At 34.0% G+C, this 17,922-nt stretch overlaps 1 protein-coding gene across 1 annotated transcript; it reads left to right on the forward strand.

The window, feature by feature from the left end:
• Window positions 1-1,671: 1,671 nt before the first annotated feature.
• Window positions 1,672-17,105, forward strand: LOC130648836 (nucleosome-remodeling factor subunit BPTF-like). Its single transcript, XM_057454938.1, has 17 exons — window positions 1,672-2,874; window positions 4,179-4,351; window positions 4,516-4,629; window positions 5,761-6,135; window positions 7,546-8,190; window positions 9,042-11,360; window positions 11,850-12,020; window positions 12,149-12,282; window positions 12,556-12,753; window positions 12,978-13,191; window positions 13,516-13,600; window positions 13,771-14,035; window positions 14,406-14,620; window positions 14,868-15,044; window positions 15,300-15,495; window positions 16,526-16,610; window positions 16,838-17,105. Exons 1-17 carry the CDS (start codon window positions 1,802-1,804, stop codon window positions 17,038-17,040), a joined length of 6,642 nt encoding a protein of 2,213 aa, XP_057310921.1. The 5' UTR covers window positions 1,672-1,801; the 3' UTR covers window positions 17,041-17,105.
• The last annotated feature ends 817 nt before the right edge of the window (window positions 17,106-17,922 follow it).

Raw genomic sequence — 17,922 nt, forward strand, 5'->3', positions numbered from 1 at the left:
TTTTTAGTCTTGGTATTTATCTTCTCTCGGATTTAAATGTGTTGTTTTTAGTTATTTAAGTTTTGATATCTGTTGCCGTCGCCTCGTTGCAGTAACAAGATTTTTATTTTATTTAAACTTTTTTACTGCGTTCACAAAAAAAGTCATGGGAATTTTCTAAAACTGTGGTCACCCTGTATAGGCACCTGACTTGATCACCATCCCTACTCCTTTAATGTTGCTACCTACACCTGCGTTTTAATATTTGACAAAAGTTACCATGCCTTAATTTTTAATTTCGAAAAGTGTCCTCAAATCTCCTCTAAAAGTACATTTTTAACAACTTTTACCTTAAATTTTAATTTTACAACTTGTCACAGTTTTTTTTTTTAAAGGTATGACAACAAAATCGACCCTAGGCTCCGTAGCGCATTTTAATGCGCTACAGGTCCTTGGATTCGGGGTTAACCTCAAAATCTTTTGGAATGAGGTTAATAGGCATATCATTGATTGGCTTTCCTAAAAAATGATAAGTTTTAGGTAAAACTATATTGACGTTAGAATTAAGCCCTAAAAATATAAAACATATATCAACATGCCATCCCACCCAGAGTCATTTTTGCTTTCGAAGATTTGCAGCGTTCGGAAAAAAACTGGGGACTAGATGGCCAACAGTTTCAACGCACTTCCCAGTTTATTGTTTTGAAACACGCCCAAATAGCGGCTTTAGTTCCATAACAGAGAACGAAGGCTTGATGTGTGAAAAAGAACTTTACTAAAAATTAAACTAATGTATACGTTAAGAAGGAAATCAAAAATCAACAGTTTTTCGTTGGTAAAAAGAACAGACAGCGTGTGTTGCTACCAAACTATGTAATTCGGACCATTATAACTCTGTTACGCATTTAAAAACAATACAAAATTATATTTAATAGTAAAAAGAAAATTTAGGAAAACATATTGAAAAGTAATGACGCAATGACAACCCTCTGAAGTATGTATGCAAAGCGAATATAAAGCATATAAAGTGCTTTTATCGCTAAACCTTTTTTATCGCCTTGAACTATATCGAGAAAATATTTAGTTATTTTTTGTTCTTTTGCCTGCCAAAACCTATTTCTGTTACTTTCTGTTTTGGAAAGCACGTCCAGCGATCAGTGTGCACCCTTCGAGATATAGAGTACTCGCGCTGTCCTTGAAACATATTTCTTTACTATATTTGATATCTATTTTAATATTATTCCAACCCTCTCTTTTTTTTGCTTGAAAACGGGGCTTGGTGATAAGGCAACTTGTGCCTTCTTTTTGCTCCAGCCATTTTTGTAAGTATTTAAAGAAATTAAAACCTGTAACATTTATAAATCTATCTATTTCTAAAAAAGAAGCAACGACAAAATTTATGAAGTACTGTCTACCCGTCGGGTCGTCCGCCTCCCTGGCATCCGACCAAGGTTCTCACCATGCCTAGAATAACATTGCAAAGGGTTTCCCCTTTTATACTTATATGGTATTGTGCAGTAAACAAACTGGGAATCCTCGTCTGTACGGCCATCAGTTTGTAGTTTGGTTAACTTTGCTATAGCAAGTATGACCATTCCGTGATGAAATAAACTAAACATATCTGGCGTGGTCATATTAACTACAAAAAAGAATAAGCAAAGCGCTTTAGCTGATGCATTGTGGGGCGACAGGTCACGTGACTCAAGGTTCCTTTCCGAATAGAAAGACGATGGCGGCAAACTGAGACTGCAGGAAAAACATATCTGCAAAAATGAACAGGCGCCGCTTAAAATAGCCGTAAATAGCTGTAAGAACTGTAAGCATGGTTCGTGCAAGGGGTGGAAAGACCAATACCGGTTCTCGGAAACAGAACAAAAGCGTGGTGAAGCAAGATGGATCCAAGGAAACTCCTACCAAAAAAAGGACGCGTAAATCAAGAAAAAAGAAGCAATCTAAATTCGCAGAATATGCCAAAAATTTTGCGGATATTAGTGACAGCGACTCTGACCAATCTGTTCAATCAGAGGAGTCTATTAACTCGTCTATTAATAGTGACTTTTCTTATAAAAGACCATTTAATAATGTTTCTTATATTCGAAGATCGGTTACTCCAGAACCTATGCCTGTTGTAACCAGGCCACTATTACTTCCACAGTCTTCAAGAGATTTACTTATCGAAACAGAAGACGTTATGAAAGCTCTTCATGTTTATGAAATTGTTAGACATTTTTGGAGAGTATTAAGAATTTCTCCTAGCAGTTTTGAAGATTTCTGTGCTGCCCTAAACTCCCAGGAACAGTGTTCTATTATGACAGAAATACATGTATCTCTATTAAAGCTGCTTATAGCAAATGATGAGTCTAACCAAGTGTTATATGGTAATGCAGAAGAAAAAGACATGGTTAATATCCATTTGTATTTAATTGATGCATTTACTTGGCCTGAAATTTTAAGGACATACATAAATTCCAATCCAGATTACCATCATATGTCATGTATAGTTAATGATAATAATTTTCCTTTGGTATCAGCAAAATCTAAACTGGAGATTTTATGCATGTTGTCAGATAATGTGTTGAGCTTAAACACTATAAGAGAAGAAATTGCAAATGAAGGACTTTTTATATCAGATGACCATTGCAGAAAATGTGGAAGAATGGGAGATTTACTTTGCTGTGAACTGTGTCCATCCGTCTATCACTTAGAATGTCTGTCTCCACCTTTATTAAAAGTTCCTGAAGATGAATGGTTGTGTCCAGTTTGTAATGACCAAACTATCAAAGGAGTATCAGATGTGCTCTTTGAGTTGGATCGCATTCAGGTTTATCGAAATGAACCCCTTGGAACAGATCGTCATAATAGAACATATTGGTTTATGGTTCGCAGAATTATTGTGTAAGTGTCAAGGTGTTAGTTAGAGTTTTAACTATTTATATATTTATATTGAGTGAGTCTAGCTCGGCCTAATATTTGTTTGTGTTTAACAACTTAATTTTCTTTTCTAAAAAATGGCTGTATTTCATTCAAATACAACGATTACAAGTTGTATGAAGCTTAGAATTTGCCGTATTTTGTTTCAAAATAAAAAATGGCTTTACTAAACTTAAACATCACCTTATTTTGTTCTTACTGCTGAAAGAAGCTTAGAATGTTGGTGCATTTCGTTCTAAAATAACAAATTACATAACGATATAAAGCTCAGACTTTGTGGTGTGTCACTATAAATTTATGATAATGGGTCAATAGAAAATTTAAAAACCACTATTGTAAAAGGACGAACACATGGTTGTATGAAGCATAGGAATCATAAAAACCTAAAAAATGCTGCTGTAAATATTAAACATCGATTTACTGCGTTTTAAATCATCAAAGCTTGAAAATATCACCATATTTCGAGTAAATACATATATATCTTTTAAAAGTATTTTTAGTTACTATGTATATATACACAGTTAAATTTGTTTGGACTTCATTTAAAATCATAACCTGCAAGATACATTACCTGTTATGTACAATAATAACAGGAAGCCCAGGACCTTTGACAATTTTTGCAAGTGAGGAAACTTTGTACAAAATGACTCACCATAAAGTCTAAGACATTTTTGCTTAAAATATTATATGACGTTCCCTTCACAGCATTACAGGGGGTTTTGAATCAAATTTGGCGTTTGTAATGAAACTTTAGTAGTTTAAATAGCAAAATAAAAACCTACGATGCTATAGCTATTGCTTTAAAGCTAAAAAGTTAGTCTTGACAAAAAAAAATTATAAGATAGTCTGTCTACAAAGCTGTAAGATGGAATGTTTGCTGTATGACCTAGAATTTTTTTGAGTATGATGGAGTTCTCTTCCATACCAATACCATCATCTATGTTGGGGCACATTTCAAAACATTGAAAGTAGAACAAACAATATAAGATAAAGATTTGAAAGGATCAATTTCTTTTTATGTACAGCTGAATTATCCAAAATTATTTTGCAAAAATTTAACTCAATAAAATGATCTGATATTGTTTAAGTACAAAATAATTTATCACAAAAATAAGGTCTGTGGTTTATTGAGAGTAGTAAAAAGTGAAGGGTAGATAGATAGTGTGGAAAACAAAAAATTTCCTTGTAAAACAAGCCCACTTTAAAGGTCCTCCAAACTGTGTTTCAAAAGTTGGTCTTGTTTTTCTAGAGATAAACTTTCTTTTCAGGGAAGGGAACTTGGACCTATTCTATTACAGTTGCCAGAAACATTTTGATGAGCTGCTTTCAGCTTTAAGGGATGACGAGAAGGAAACAGAATTAGTTTCTGTTTTGGAAGATCGGTATGATGAAATTGTGAGACACATGAAGATCACAGAAGAGCTATATCAGGAAAAAAAAGGTTTGTGGGTGTCCTATTGTGAAACAATAATTAAGTGTATATTCATTGTAGTTTTTACACACTATGGGAAAATTATGTGGCAGATAAAAACTTTGCTTTACGAACAGAGCTAGTTTTTATGAGAAACATTCTGTCTTAACACTAACCTTGGTTATTCTCCATAGGTGATTTGGTTCCATATATAATGATGCCAAGAGATTCGAAGCTGGTAGAAAGTAAGGATTTTGAGCTATACAAGAAACAAAGACAAGAAGAGGAGGCTGAAGCTGAAAAACAAAGTAGGTTAAATTTTCTTTGAATCTTTTGCAGTATGTTTCATTTATACTTCTTGAATAAGATTCTGCAATAAATTTCATTTCAACATGCCCCCGCTTGGTTAATACATGGATGACATGTGTAATTTTATATCTTTATCCCGTAATAGCAGGTGTGAAAATATTCATAATGTTGTAGCGTCAACCTTTCTAATTTAAATATATCTCACATCAGGAAAAGAAATGTGGAATGCTATTTGGGTGCTTCACATTGGCAAACCTGTGTCTCGCATTAGCAATTATATGTTTTTTTGCCATTGCATGCTTCCATACACGAACTACAGTTAAATTTAAAAAAAATGAAAGCAAAACCTTTGTAAAGTTCAGAAAAGGGGAAAAAGTAGGCTGCAAAAGTTCTATTTTACTAGATGTGTAGGCCAGGTGTTGGAATCCTAGAGAATTTAATGCTCATTTTGAGCTATGCAGACCTATTGAGGGTTCGTACTCTACAAACAATTACCTGCAACATCCAACGGACCACACAGTCTGCCATCTCTCCCATTTTCCTCATTTCCCTCACATGGCTAGGATTAACCTAGGGCTATGGTACCATTCACTTATATTAATCGTCACTGAGGGTTAATGAAACCCTGTTATGCTGCACAAAATGTGAGAGTTATAACCACTAAGCTACGACAGCAAAGAATCACCAAGCTAGAGGGCCACTTACTTTTTGTACTATAAAACAATTTGCATGATATATTGGAAACATCTCAAAATGATTGGGGAAGTAGGGTGTGCTGACATCAGCCAAAAATTTGTGACTTTGGGGTCTAACTAACTAACCTAAGTTTTTTTGTGAACATTGACAATAGCAGTTGGTAGTGCATGAAGATAGACTTTTTTACAGAGGTTTAAAGACACTGGGTTCTCAAGGTTTTTTGATAACAAACTGGTTGCTAATGTTTTGTTCACTATGCAGTTCCTTTTGACAGTATTTTTTTTCTACTTTCTTCTGATAAGCCCATCTGTGTTAGTCTAATTATGTTCTGCCATTTGGCTATAATAACCCCAAAGATTTTGAGTTCCATTCTTGTTTGTTTTATTCATTTATGTGTTGTTTGTATGACCTTAATGTTAACATTTCCTTTGAAGGTTTAAAGGAAGAAGAAGAAGAAAGAATGTTAAGACTCATTTGTTGCCCTGATTTAAAGTTTGTTCACGATTCCGATGTAGCTAATACTATCCATCCGTTTGATGAGGAACACTATGAAGCGGTTAGAGCAGCTCAATTGAGTGGTTGTCAGGTGAATTTAATGAAAATTAATCAGTCTGATAAATTCTTGGATGATGAATCAATAGTTGCTGATGTCATTTCTCTTTGTGTGACCAAAGTGTGTAAACTTAGTGGTGAAGAAACCATTGATAAAGTCAAGCAAACAGAAACAAGGAGTGAACTTGATCAGGCTATTGATAAAGAATTTCAAACATTCAAAAAGGAAATTAAATCCAAAAACACGTTTGAAGCTGGTAGGTCAATTTATATGTCGTTTAATTATTATCGTTGTGAGTACTCTTGAATAAATGTTCTCAAAACAAATGAAATTCACAGTTTTTGGAATTTGCACAAAGCAAACGTGTATTTTTAAAATCTCTGCATTGTTTCTCACGTAGTATTCGCACCCAAAGGACTTGTATTTTTTGCTTCTGAAGTAATAGTAGGAAAATACATGACAATGTGGTAAAAGCATAAAAAACCTGTAAAATCCTGCAAGATTTTGGAAAATTGGTTATAGGTCCTGGAAAATCTAAAAAAGCAGCTATAAAATTCTAGAAAAGTGACTTTTTAATAAAAATTCCAGGAAATGTATTTTAGAAAATTTGTTAGTACTTTGTTCTTTCGATGCTAATGTTTAAATGAGAGTTTTTTAAGTACTGATAATTGATTACATTTACCCCTTTATTTTTATTTTTTTGAACCATTATATATTGTTATTGCTTTGAATTCACTTTTTTATTTGATTTGTCTGAACATTGAAAGTCCTGGAATTTTGTTTTTGAAGTTTGCTGGCCACCCTGCATGATTTCTTTTTCTGTTCAGGGCTTTGCAATCTTTGCAATCACATTTATGGTAAAACAATTTGCTTCTGACAGGTATCATTTCTAGGTGTTAAGGATTTGTAGTTCACAACTTAGTGTCCAGGTGTAATTATCAATTGCTGTTAAAAATACTAAAAAACTTTGATGATAGTTTTCTTTTTTTCTTCTGTCTGTGCTACTTTCAACCAACTAGTAGTCACTCAAATTATAAAAATCCGTAATAATTATTATTTTTATGCCAAGAAAACTTAAGTATGCATAATAAGATTACTTTAGGTTGAACATTAAAAAAAAGACGCTTAAAAGATATAAAATAAATTCAGATCAAATTATTATTAGAATTATTTATTTTTTTATTTTTACTTTGTTAGAATAACTATTGTGATATTTTTAAATAAAAGAATCACAAATTTATTTAAGTATGAATTTTTTAACTACACTATTTTTATGTATTTTATTTCTTATGTACACAAGAATAAGTTATGGACGTGTCCATAACTTACGCAAGTCTCAGTGCAAGTCGGACTTGCGTATGATTTCAAGCCCTGTTGTTTGAGATGTAATTGTTGTGTTGTAATTGTAAGTGTTGTGCAAAGATTTATCTTGTATTTGTTTACATTATGCAATTTGCATAATTCAAACAAAAACTTCAGTCTCCAAACATTAGGAAATGACCTCCAGTAAAAAAAATAACCCTAAAAAATGGTAATAGAAAAGACACCATTAAAAGGGATTTGCTATAGCTTTTCTCAGTTCAAATTGCTGTTCTTAACGTATTTATTAAGCAGAGGAACACTTCAGGCATTAATTCTTCATAGTAGGATTCCTTTTTTTATTTAGCTGTTGAATTGGATGCAGAAGCGAGAACTAAAGGTGTCGAAAAAGGAAAAGCTGATTCTTCTGTTGTTTCCGAGGTTGGCAAATACAACAGTGACGAGAAGTTGTTAAAACCTTTGAACGCTAAAGATTATTTCAAGCTTGGTATGGGAAACGGTTATACCTTATATAAGAACCAATTTTCAGTTCATTTCCTTGCTAAAGGTAAAAGTGAGCTGCAAGCAGAAAAGGACAAAAGAAGGTCTTTGGGGTACAAATTTTGTTTGAACGACTTCCGATGGAATGGACAGTGTCAGAATGGTTTACAGGAACTGAAAGCAACATTAAGAAGCAGTATGTTGTCATTTGAAAGTTCACTCCCTACAGCTTTCTTGCATCCAGTTTGGTATAAGCAGCTACCATGTTGGATCAGAGCTGTTCGGTTATGTAACACTGTTGAAGATTTTGCTTCTCTCCTGTTAATGTTGGAAGAGATGATAAAACCAGTTATTATGGTGACCACTTGGAAAGAAAGTTGTGGAACGTTAAAATTAAGGAGAGTGGTAGGCGAAGTTAAAAATAAGATAAAAACAAAAAAGCCAGACAAAGAGTCTGAACTAATTCATGTAGATGATTCGGGAAGTGAGGATGAAGTCATAGAACCTACAGGTAAAAACTTTTCCTTTTTCACATGATAATCTTAAATTTTTTTAATAAAGTTGAACTTTCATGCGACTAGACGATAGAGACTAGGAATATCTAGCAACCTTTAAAATTGAAAATAATCAAGAATTATTTTTACCTGGTTTGTTTAAAATAATCTTTTTGTTGCATTTTTTAAATATTATGTTATTTAGACAAAATGTACTCAAACCATACCAATATATACCAAATGAAATCTATGTCACATGAAGAAAAAGGTTGTCAATTCTTTCAAAAATCGAATAAAACTTTGGTTATCCTCTTGTTGTTAATTTTGGTCTAGCTATGTAAAAACTAATGGGACACCCATAATAAACCATAACTAATAAATTTAGCAAGGCCATTTCATATAGTTAATTTTAACTAATTTATTAAGTCATGGAGGTTTTAAAAATGCATAACTTTGATAAGCACTGTTGTCATGCCATTTTTTTGCATTTATTAAATGATAGCAAATTATTATGGGTATAAAATTAATGTATCCCCTGATTGGTAATCAATTCATGTAGGCACTCAGCAAAAGTTGAAATTTAAAAAATTGAGAAAAAAATTCTTGATTTACATTAGCAAATTATTGCCATTGTGGGTTTTTATTTAATTTTAATGAAACTTAACATATGATCTTTTGCTTTTTTTTCTTCACTAAATTTAATTGTAATGACAAAATTAAAAATAAAATGCTGACGCAAAGCATAAGTTTGCTGTGGAGCAGTTAAGTGCATAAAAATAAACATAAATTTTTACATTTTTAATTTCTTGTGACAGAGTGACTTGTGATAAAATTTCTTAAGGTGTGTGACCATTACCTGATGTTTTAGTTTTAGTGCCAGTGAAATTTAGCTGGGTGCCTCGTCATACCATATGGGAGCAAAAGGGTGAGGAGTATCGGATAACAGGTGTTGGAGCATGGTGTTGGCAAAGACCAAAAAAGGGCAAAAAGAAGTACCCAACGAGGGATAAAAAGAAAAATATTGAGAAAGTACTGCGTAAGGTTAAATTGAAAAAAGGTACGCAGTTTGTCAAAAAAGACTCCTTAAATGTTATTGAAAGTGCTCCTGAAGAATTTGATAGACGTGATGAAGAGGAACCAACTTCTCCAAGGATCTTTATTAAAAGATTGGATATGTCACAAATCTCTGCCGCTAAAAATATTAGAACTCCTGTACTTGAATTTAGCAATAGTATTTCTGGTGGCACGTCTAAAGGTGCCTGTTGGTCTGAGGATACTCTAATGGAAGTCATGTTTGTAAATGAGTCTAATATTGGGACTGTTACTGTTAGCAACGGGCATACAAATACTAACTCATCCGTTAATTCTTCTTTTTCTGGAGATAATGTGTGTGCTAATTTTGGAACCACTGAGAAAAGTTCTGTTGACAATAAAGACATTACTATAAAGAAAATAGAGAAGTCTGTATTGCCCAGTGCACCATATGATGTGAAAGTCTCTTCCAGTTCTCAACCTGTGAACCTTCTTAAAGAAACCGAACTAAAAGACCTTTTAAATTCTGCATGTGTTAGTAAATTATCAGTTGAAACAAATGAACTTCTTACTAAACAGAATGGTGTTGAAGTAAACAGTATAGAAAAGGATAATAAAAAATCTACCATTATTGTTTCTAGTTTGTGCAATTCAGAGAGCTCTATTACGTCTGTTGTCAGCACTGCTGTGTTAACCCAGCCATCATTTGTCAACACACAAAAATCCACTCCCAGTAAAAAAATATCTGAAATCAGTAGTTTGGAACAAGCTACAACAGTGTTAACTTCTACTTCCATTGGCATTACTCACACTTCTGCAATTACTGTTTCTTCCCTAACTACTACTGTTGCACCAATACAGACCACATCATCTGTGTGTTTGCCTTCATCAACAGTTCTCACAGTCACGCCTACACCTAGTATATTGACAAATGCATCAAAAGCTGAAGCATTAATACATGTTCCTAAAGAATCAGGCACATTGACTAATTTAGGTGCTGCAGGCTCCACCTTGAACAGCCCAGCAACATTAAAAGTAATTTCCAGTACTCGTGAAATTTTACCCAAAAAAGCAAGCACTGTTATTTCCCTGCCTTCTGTTGGTATGGGATTAACTCAAAATGTAATGATGACTCCAAACAGGTTAGTTACTATAAATAATTCCGAGAAACAACAGCCTGTTTTGGCGAGTAGCAGTATTATCAACACACCAGTTAAGTTACCTCTTTCAAGAGTGATTTCCAAGGGTGCAAGCCCCACTGTAGTCCAAAATGCTCAGCCTGTTGTAATTAATGGTGGTAATAATGCTGCTTTGATGCAAGCTTTAGCTGCTGCTGGAATTAGACCAAACGATAGTGGTATTGTTGCGTTTCGAACAAGCACTGGTCATTTTGTTATAAAGACAGGGAAGAAGGGAGAAATGGCTTCCCAAGGAAGTATAATATTACGCCAGTCCAATGCATCTGTTTCCAGAATGGCTACTCCAAATAGCATTATAACTGCCAGCCCCAAAATCATAACAGGCCTGTCTCAAGTACGCCCACAGACAATTACACCTGGTGTTGCCAGCGTAACAAAGGGAACAATTCAACCGAAACTTCCTGGAAATGGTTTTACAACGTTGGTGAACAGTGTCAACCAAATAAAAACTTCAAATAACCAAATCGTGTCTCCTGTGTCAGGTGGTAATACGAAAGTTGCAAAAGGTGGTGCTTTTTCGCCCAACAATTCGAAAAAAAGTTTCCATACTTATGACGAAGATTTTTACAACAGTGCTCACAATAAGATGAAATATCTATTGCCTGTATTTCAAAAGCCTGAAGCACTACTTAGTTACCAAGTCAAACGCCTAAAAGATCGAAGGCGAGGGATAAAATCCGTATTCATGCTCAAGGACTATCACGTTCAAAGGGTGGCACGTCAGGGTGGCTTCAGTGAGGTCGGCGGCTACTTATATAATTGCAAACCTTCGCTGACATGGCCAGAATCTCTCCCGCGACCGACTTTTCAAATGGCATGGAGATACAGACTAACAGAAGCAAGACATATTGCCACTGTAGGTCATTTACTAAGAATGCTTCATTGTTGTTTAAAGTGGGATGTGTTGAATAACAAACCACCTAAAGGCGTCAACAGAGCTGTGACTTCAAACAAAGGTAAAACCTTTTGCCATTTTCACCATTGTGTAAGTGGTTGTTACAGTAGAGTTTCACAGGTTTTAGTTTAAAAGATGATGGTCAGGTTTTGCTATAAATAATGTATTGTGGTTTGGGGAAGTGTAAAGAACAACTTTATGTTAAAATTTTCTTAGCTTTCAAAAAGTGGAAGACAGTATGTATCCCCAAAATTTTTTTTTCGAGCTCTACAACATTGTTCTCCACTTTAGATGTCGTCAGGATTCATAATTATTTGTGTTTTTTTCGCAGTGTAAAGTGGCGGAAAATGTTCTACCTAGTGTATATTTTCTACTATTGCGACCCTTTGCATGTTTATAAGCTTTTTACTTACAAAAACATTTGTTCTTAAAATGCCTTGCAAAATGTTTCTAAATTGAAAGTTATATTCTACTGCAAAAATTTTTTTATTAACTATTCCGTGAGTTGTCATACAAGAGAAATAGATTTTTGTGTGTCTTTGTTTTATAGGCATCATGACTGTTGAAATCTTACATGGTGAGCCGTTAACTTCTGACGGATTGATATATCGATACAAAGTCAGGAAAAATTACCAGCCCTTTAAAATAAACAAGAAACCGAAACTAGAAAAGCCAGTTACACCTGTTGATACAACTCCAAAGTTTCGCGGATCTGCCACAGGTAAAATAAACTAATTATTTACTGTTTATTATTTGTGTGTAAAAGTGCTTGTAATATATTTTAACTCCTGGAAAAAAATTTGTACCACAAATTACAAGACCTGCTCAAGTTTGTTGATGCATTTTCAGGAATAAAGCTTCGTGACCGCGTTACACCTATGAAATATACATTGGATGGCAATCTTTCTGAAAGTTCTAGTGAAGATGAAAGTGGGGAACCCTTTCCTAAAGAAAGGACAACTATTGAATCTTGGATCGATGAGGTGAGTTTTTTTTAAGTATTCGATAAAATAATTTTTTTGTTTGAAAAAAATGTTGAAGTCTGAGTTGTAAGAAGTCGTTAACTTCAATTGTTTACTCTGTTAAACTTCTTCTTGTGCAATTTTTATCAGCCTTTATTAAATGTGCAAAATATAGTACTTTTTAACCAATATGTAAAACTTCAAAATATTGGACTTTCTATGTCCTCCTAACTCTTAAGATCTAACAGTTTCTTGTTTTGAAATTGTATGTCCTGTACGAACAAAATTTTTTAGTCCTCCCTTGATCTCTGGGAAATTCGTCATTACTGGGAACGAGTTGAAAACGAGAGAAACCAGAAGCGCAACCAAGAGCTCTCACAAAAGCAAGTAATCCAAAAGCAGAAAGTGTCTTCCCTTGTTCAAGCAAGAAAAGACATCATTCAAAAATATACATCCCAGGATCTCGCAAAGAGAAACCAATCAAGTCCCAGGGTACGTTGTGCTGCACATGCGCGGTTTATTTTTTGATATCCATGAAAGAACATGGTGTAAATATGTAATGTAGAATCAGCCTTGCTTTTTCTGCGATGGTTGAGTTTTAAATCGTCTTTTAAAGTTACTAACACTTTCTCTTGATACAATGTTAACTTTTTCAAGTTTTCTTTCCACAATTTGTTTACCTAGCCAACCAGTTGCAATGTTATTCTTGTTTTCAGTATCAGATACTGCCGAAGCAAACCATTAATTCAAGTCCCTTGCACACTTCTCGTTTGACCATCAGTCCTGTAAACAAACAAGTGATCACGAAACCATCCATGTTCCCTGCTATGAAATCATACCAAGCGAATCTTTTGAACAAGTATGCACCCTCACTTTCGAACAGAGTGACTTCGAGAGGATCAAAACCAACAGTGTTGTTGTCACGAGCAGGTAAAGGTAGTGAGCAGTTTTATGTATGCGCTGCCGTTTGGAAGTTTTAAAAGGATTTTCGAGGTGGAAATTTTGTTGAGATTATATTCTGTGAACTGAGAACTCATCTCTAGTTGCATGACAATAAGCGAAACTTTAAGGGGCTTAAGAAAACTAGCAGTGATTGGAAAATTATTATTTATGTTTTCTCTTTTCTGTAAAACGCGTTGGTAGAAATATTTAAAAATATTTACAAGGCTAAAATTATGCGTAACAACTTTTAAATTCGTTTGCACATTTTTCTTGTGCACTGAATAAAATCATATTCGATGTTTCATTATGTAGGTTCCACTCCCCCGGTGCAGAATCGACTTGGAAAAGGAAATGTGCCATTGAGTCTCACAAACAAAAAGTTGTATACAGACCCGGCGTGAGTTTTTCTTGGATATTTTTATGCTCAATTTGGTTATTACATAACAATTAGTAAGCCTGTACATTAGGTTTCAAGTGTGGCAAAGATAATGGATCAAGTGGGACTCGGACTAAAAACTCATTAGCCACGCAATCGCTCTATCAATATAAACTTTTCAAATTTTATAGATATTTTATCTCAAAAAGTGTCGTGGACAGTATCATTAAAAAGATCGAATCATCAGAAAAAAAAGAGAAGCGAAAGGTCGAGAAGCTAGCTAACGTTCTTCAGAAACAACGCGAACAAGAGACAGCCAGACTAAATAACTTGCTAGTCGAACGCAAAGAGAGGCTGAAATTGCAAATCTTACGGAAACGAGAGTTGCTGGAAACGGTGACGCTGAGAAACGTTCAAGACGAAATCGAAAGAGAACTTGGCTTCTCTGAAAGCGCGGTTAGTTGTTTATTGAATGAGATTTTTACTGGAAAATTGAGCGAAATATTTTTAACAAATTTTAATTTTGCTCCTTATTTCAATGTTATGGGTTAAAGTAAGTCAATAATAATTAGAACCATATGAGCGTTTCCCTCAATGTCAATGCACCGTTTCACAGCATCTATCAAGTCATGTTTTTTTATATAATAAAAAAAAATTTAAATAAAAAACGTTAAGTAACGAAATAAATGTTACGTATTTTAATTTATACATTTTTAATATATATTCGTTGACGTAGACGGCAATTTAGTTGTGCCTTTCAGAAAATTAATAATTCGTGAATAAGCTAACTCTGTTTCATAATTTAATGAAGTATTTTTGTATTTAGCCTTCTGTCATTGACAGAACTGATGAAATTCTCGCGCTCGAACCCACCAAAACGAGCAAGAAGAAGACGGATTTGAAACGAAAAAAATCAGAAAGCCAGGACGAGACGGTTCCTGAGGTTAAGAAAAAGAAGAAGCAAAAGATGAAGAATGTAGAGCACATGAATGTTGACGAAAGGTTGTACTGTGTGTGCAAAACACCTTATGATAATACGAAGTAAGCAGCTTAAAGTTTTCTTTTGAAACAAATAATCAACATTATTGTGGAAAGCGGACAAAAACTATCGCAAATGAAGTACTTTAAGAATTTTTTTGCATTTGGATCGATGCTCTTGGAAAATTTGTAGCATAAAATTTGCGTTTTCTGCCCGCTAAAAATGCTCTTCAAATTAATTCTAGTTGTACGAATAAGATAATTGTTAAAGATGTTTAAGATCAAAGTTTTATTCCTTATTTTGTTTTAGGTTTTATGTTGGTTGCGATCTCTGCAATGACTGGTTTCACGGTTCATGTGTCGGCATAACTGAAGACATGGCGTTGACGATCGATGAGTTTATGTGTGAAGATTGCAGCCGACAAAAAGAAACTGTGGAGGAGCAAGAACTCTACTGTTTGTGTAAACAACCTTATGACGATAGCAAGTAAGATATTTTTAGTAGTCGCAAAGTACACTTTGGTTTACACGTTATTTTTTGTAAACAACAACAACGAATTACCTATCGGTGCTGTAAGGTTCTTTGCTTTTTCGTGGACACTCTTAGGCTTTGGACGGCCTGAAAGACAAAGCATATTTGTCCTAAAAATTTAATTATCCTGTCTGGATTTTTTTATTTAATAAATTTAATTTAATGTAAACCTTCATGCCTAACTTAAAAGATGTTGTTGTTTTGTTTAAGGTTTTACGTGGGTTGCGATTTCTGTCAGGATTGGTTCCATGGTACTTGCGTTGGAATAACTCAGTCAGAAGCCGATCTTATTGAAGAATACAAATGTCCAAATTGCTGCAAGAAGAACGACCAAGACCTCATCGAAATGAGGGACTTGACCGCGAAAGAATTAGATGGCTTAAGAAGACTGTATCGTTCACTGCTGGTGAGTGAGTCCACGTACCTTCTTTTTACTGCAATTCTCACTTACAAGAAAGAGTAGACAGTAATATTCTAATGTCGGGGGTCTCCTAATGTAGTGAATATTTAAAATATGGAGTATTTAAAGTAAGGCTTGGTTGAAATGAAAAGCGCTATTCAGAAGTAAAATTCTTTGTATGGAAAAATACATTTTGTTCACTTGTTTCAAGACTTCTTTTTAAGGGAGGTAGAACGCGACGATAGCCAGGACGGAACGAATAGCTGTTGTGTTCAAATGTTACCTTTCTAAAAATGTTTTATGATTTCTATATGGATACGTTTGCTGTTTAAGTTTACGAATAAAAAAATCGTTTTAAATTGAACAACAAGCTGTACTGAAGCAGTTAGGCGAAACTGGTAAGCAAGAATTGTTGTCAAACAACAGGGTGACCACTCCTTAAATTCCTTAAATAACACAAAAAAAAGAAAATCTCCTTAAAAGTACTTAAATATACTTAAAAAAATTGAAATTTTAGCTGTTCTCCTTAATTTTGCCTTATTTCTTAATTTTTCTGATCGTAACATTGTTCATCACCGGTGAAATAATACATATTTCTCTGTTACCTGAAATCTTTTAGGGCATAATTTATATGTATATTTGTATAATATGTATAATTTTCTTATTTAGAACATAGTATGTAACATTAAAGATAGAGAACTAAAATTGTTTTTCTCCTTAATTATCCTTATTTTTTTAATTTTTTTTATTCTCGTCCGCAGCAAAATATCCTTAAAAAATATCAATTTTTCTCCTTTATTCTCCTTAATATCCTTACTTTTGTTCTCATTTTACTAGTGGTCACCCTCAACAAGATGAGATGATTAGAAGGGTGTCGTCTTGTGCCAAAACTCCATTTAAAATTACCTACATTAAGAGGATTTACAATGTAATGTGTTCTGCCTTTTATTCTGCCTTCCCACCTGAGTGGACTCACCTAATAGCTTTTCTCGTTTTTATAAATTCAGTAACTTGCATGCATGCTTTTAATTTTTAGAATCACAAGATGGCATGGCCATTTTTAAAACCGGTTAATGCCAAAGAAGTGACTGATTATTACACAAAGATAAAAGAGCCAATGGGTAAGACCTGTGTTCTTTTTTTGTTTTATTTGGCGTGTATTGTGTATCACACAGATCATAACTACCAAAAAACAAACTTGAAAAACTATATTTTTGTCACGTATAAATAATATACAACACAAATAATGTAGTTTACAGAACAGATACGGCACTTAACGCATAAAACACACTAAACACATAACAGCGTGTTTAAGCATTTGTTAATTTAACGATTGTATTCGATTTAGATCTACAAACAATGAACGAGAAGCTACGAGCGAAAAAGTATAAAACATTGACAGATTTTGTCGCCGACGTGTCAAGGATATTTGACAACTGTCGATATTACAACCCAACTGATTCTTCATTTTACCGATGCGCCGAAGTGCTGGAAAACTTTTTCGTTCAAAAGTTGAAAGGATTTAAGAACACTTTGAAGACGAACAAATGAGTGAAACGCAATACTTTGTGATGTACATGTAAAATTTATAATGCTAAATATGGAATATTTATTTACATGTGACTGTTCTTGAATGTGCGAGCAAATATATGGAGGAAACATGGAGGCGGAATTAAAAAATAAGGCAAAAGGAAAACATAAGCCGAAACTTTAGGAGAACCACTTCAAACGCTATTTGCAAAAGATGTTGCAGCCTGCGCAAACAAAGTTTGTCAACATTAAGCAAGTAATTTTTGAGGTTCAATAAGCCTATATTTGCAAAAAAATTATCGTATCAAAAATGCTAGATTGGTTTTGGTCAACTTTCCTCCATTATATATTTTTTTCGTAGAATAAAAATGTGGCAAGGTCATTGTACTCCCCAGCAAGATATATACACTGAAACTTCTTATAGCTATCGCAGGTACCTGACTTGCAACCAGTGTAGAAAGTCACTGTCAAATGCACGCTCGAAGTCTCATAAGAAACTCCCCACAACGGTCATCATCAATCAACACCCGAAGGACCACTAGGTATTCTCACAATCAATTTTTACCGGTTTTTTAATAAGAAAACCTGTAAAAATTTCAAAAAAGCTCAGAATAACTAAATTTAGGAAACTAGAGCAGGCTAAGAAAATCTCCAACATTAAGAAACTGACACAAGGCAGGAACGGTACAGAATAAAAACAGTTACATGTTAAACAAATAAATATATTCCCGTCAAAGTCGCCCTTTTTTATGGTCATGATGTCGGCTTCCTGATCTTCTTCTAGATCCTAATTATCCTGTAATATCGTTTTCAGGTACTACTTGATTAGATTTAAATCAGGACCTCCAAGTGTAGCAGCTGGTACTTTTATGGCAAACCTTCGGGTTGAATTAATTTCTCCTC

This window comes from Hydractinia symbiolongicarpus, chromosome 7 (assembly GCF_029227915.1).
Source record: "Hydractinia symbiolongicarpus strain clone_291-10 chromosome 7, HSymV2.1, whole genome shotgun sequence".
Taxonomy (NCBI): Eukaryota; Metazoa; Cnidaria; class Hydrozoa; order Anthoathecata; family Hydractiniidae; genus Hydractinia; species Hydractinia symbiolongicarpus.

Excerpts from the sequence above, each read along its gene's own strand:
- LOC130648836 (XM_057454938.1), top strand. The coding sequence starts at position 1,802 with ATGGTTCGTGCAAGGGGTGGAAAGACCAATACCGGTTCTCGGAAACAG. Across the intron at positions 12,283-12,555 it reads TTGAATCTTGGATCGATGAG|TCCTCCCTTGATCTCTGGGA; the intron begins GTGAGTTTTTTT and ends AAAATTTTTTAG. Across the intron at positions 13,192-13,515 it reads AGTGTTGTTGTCACGAGCAG|GTTCCACTCCCCCGGTGCAG; the intron begins GTAAAGGTAGTG and ends TTCATTATGTAG.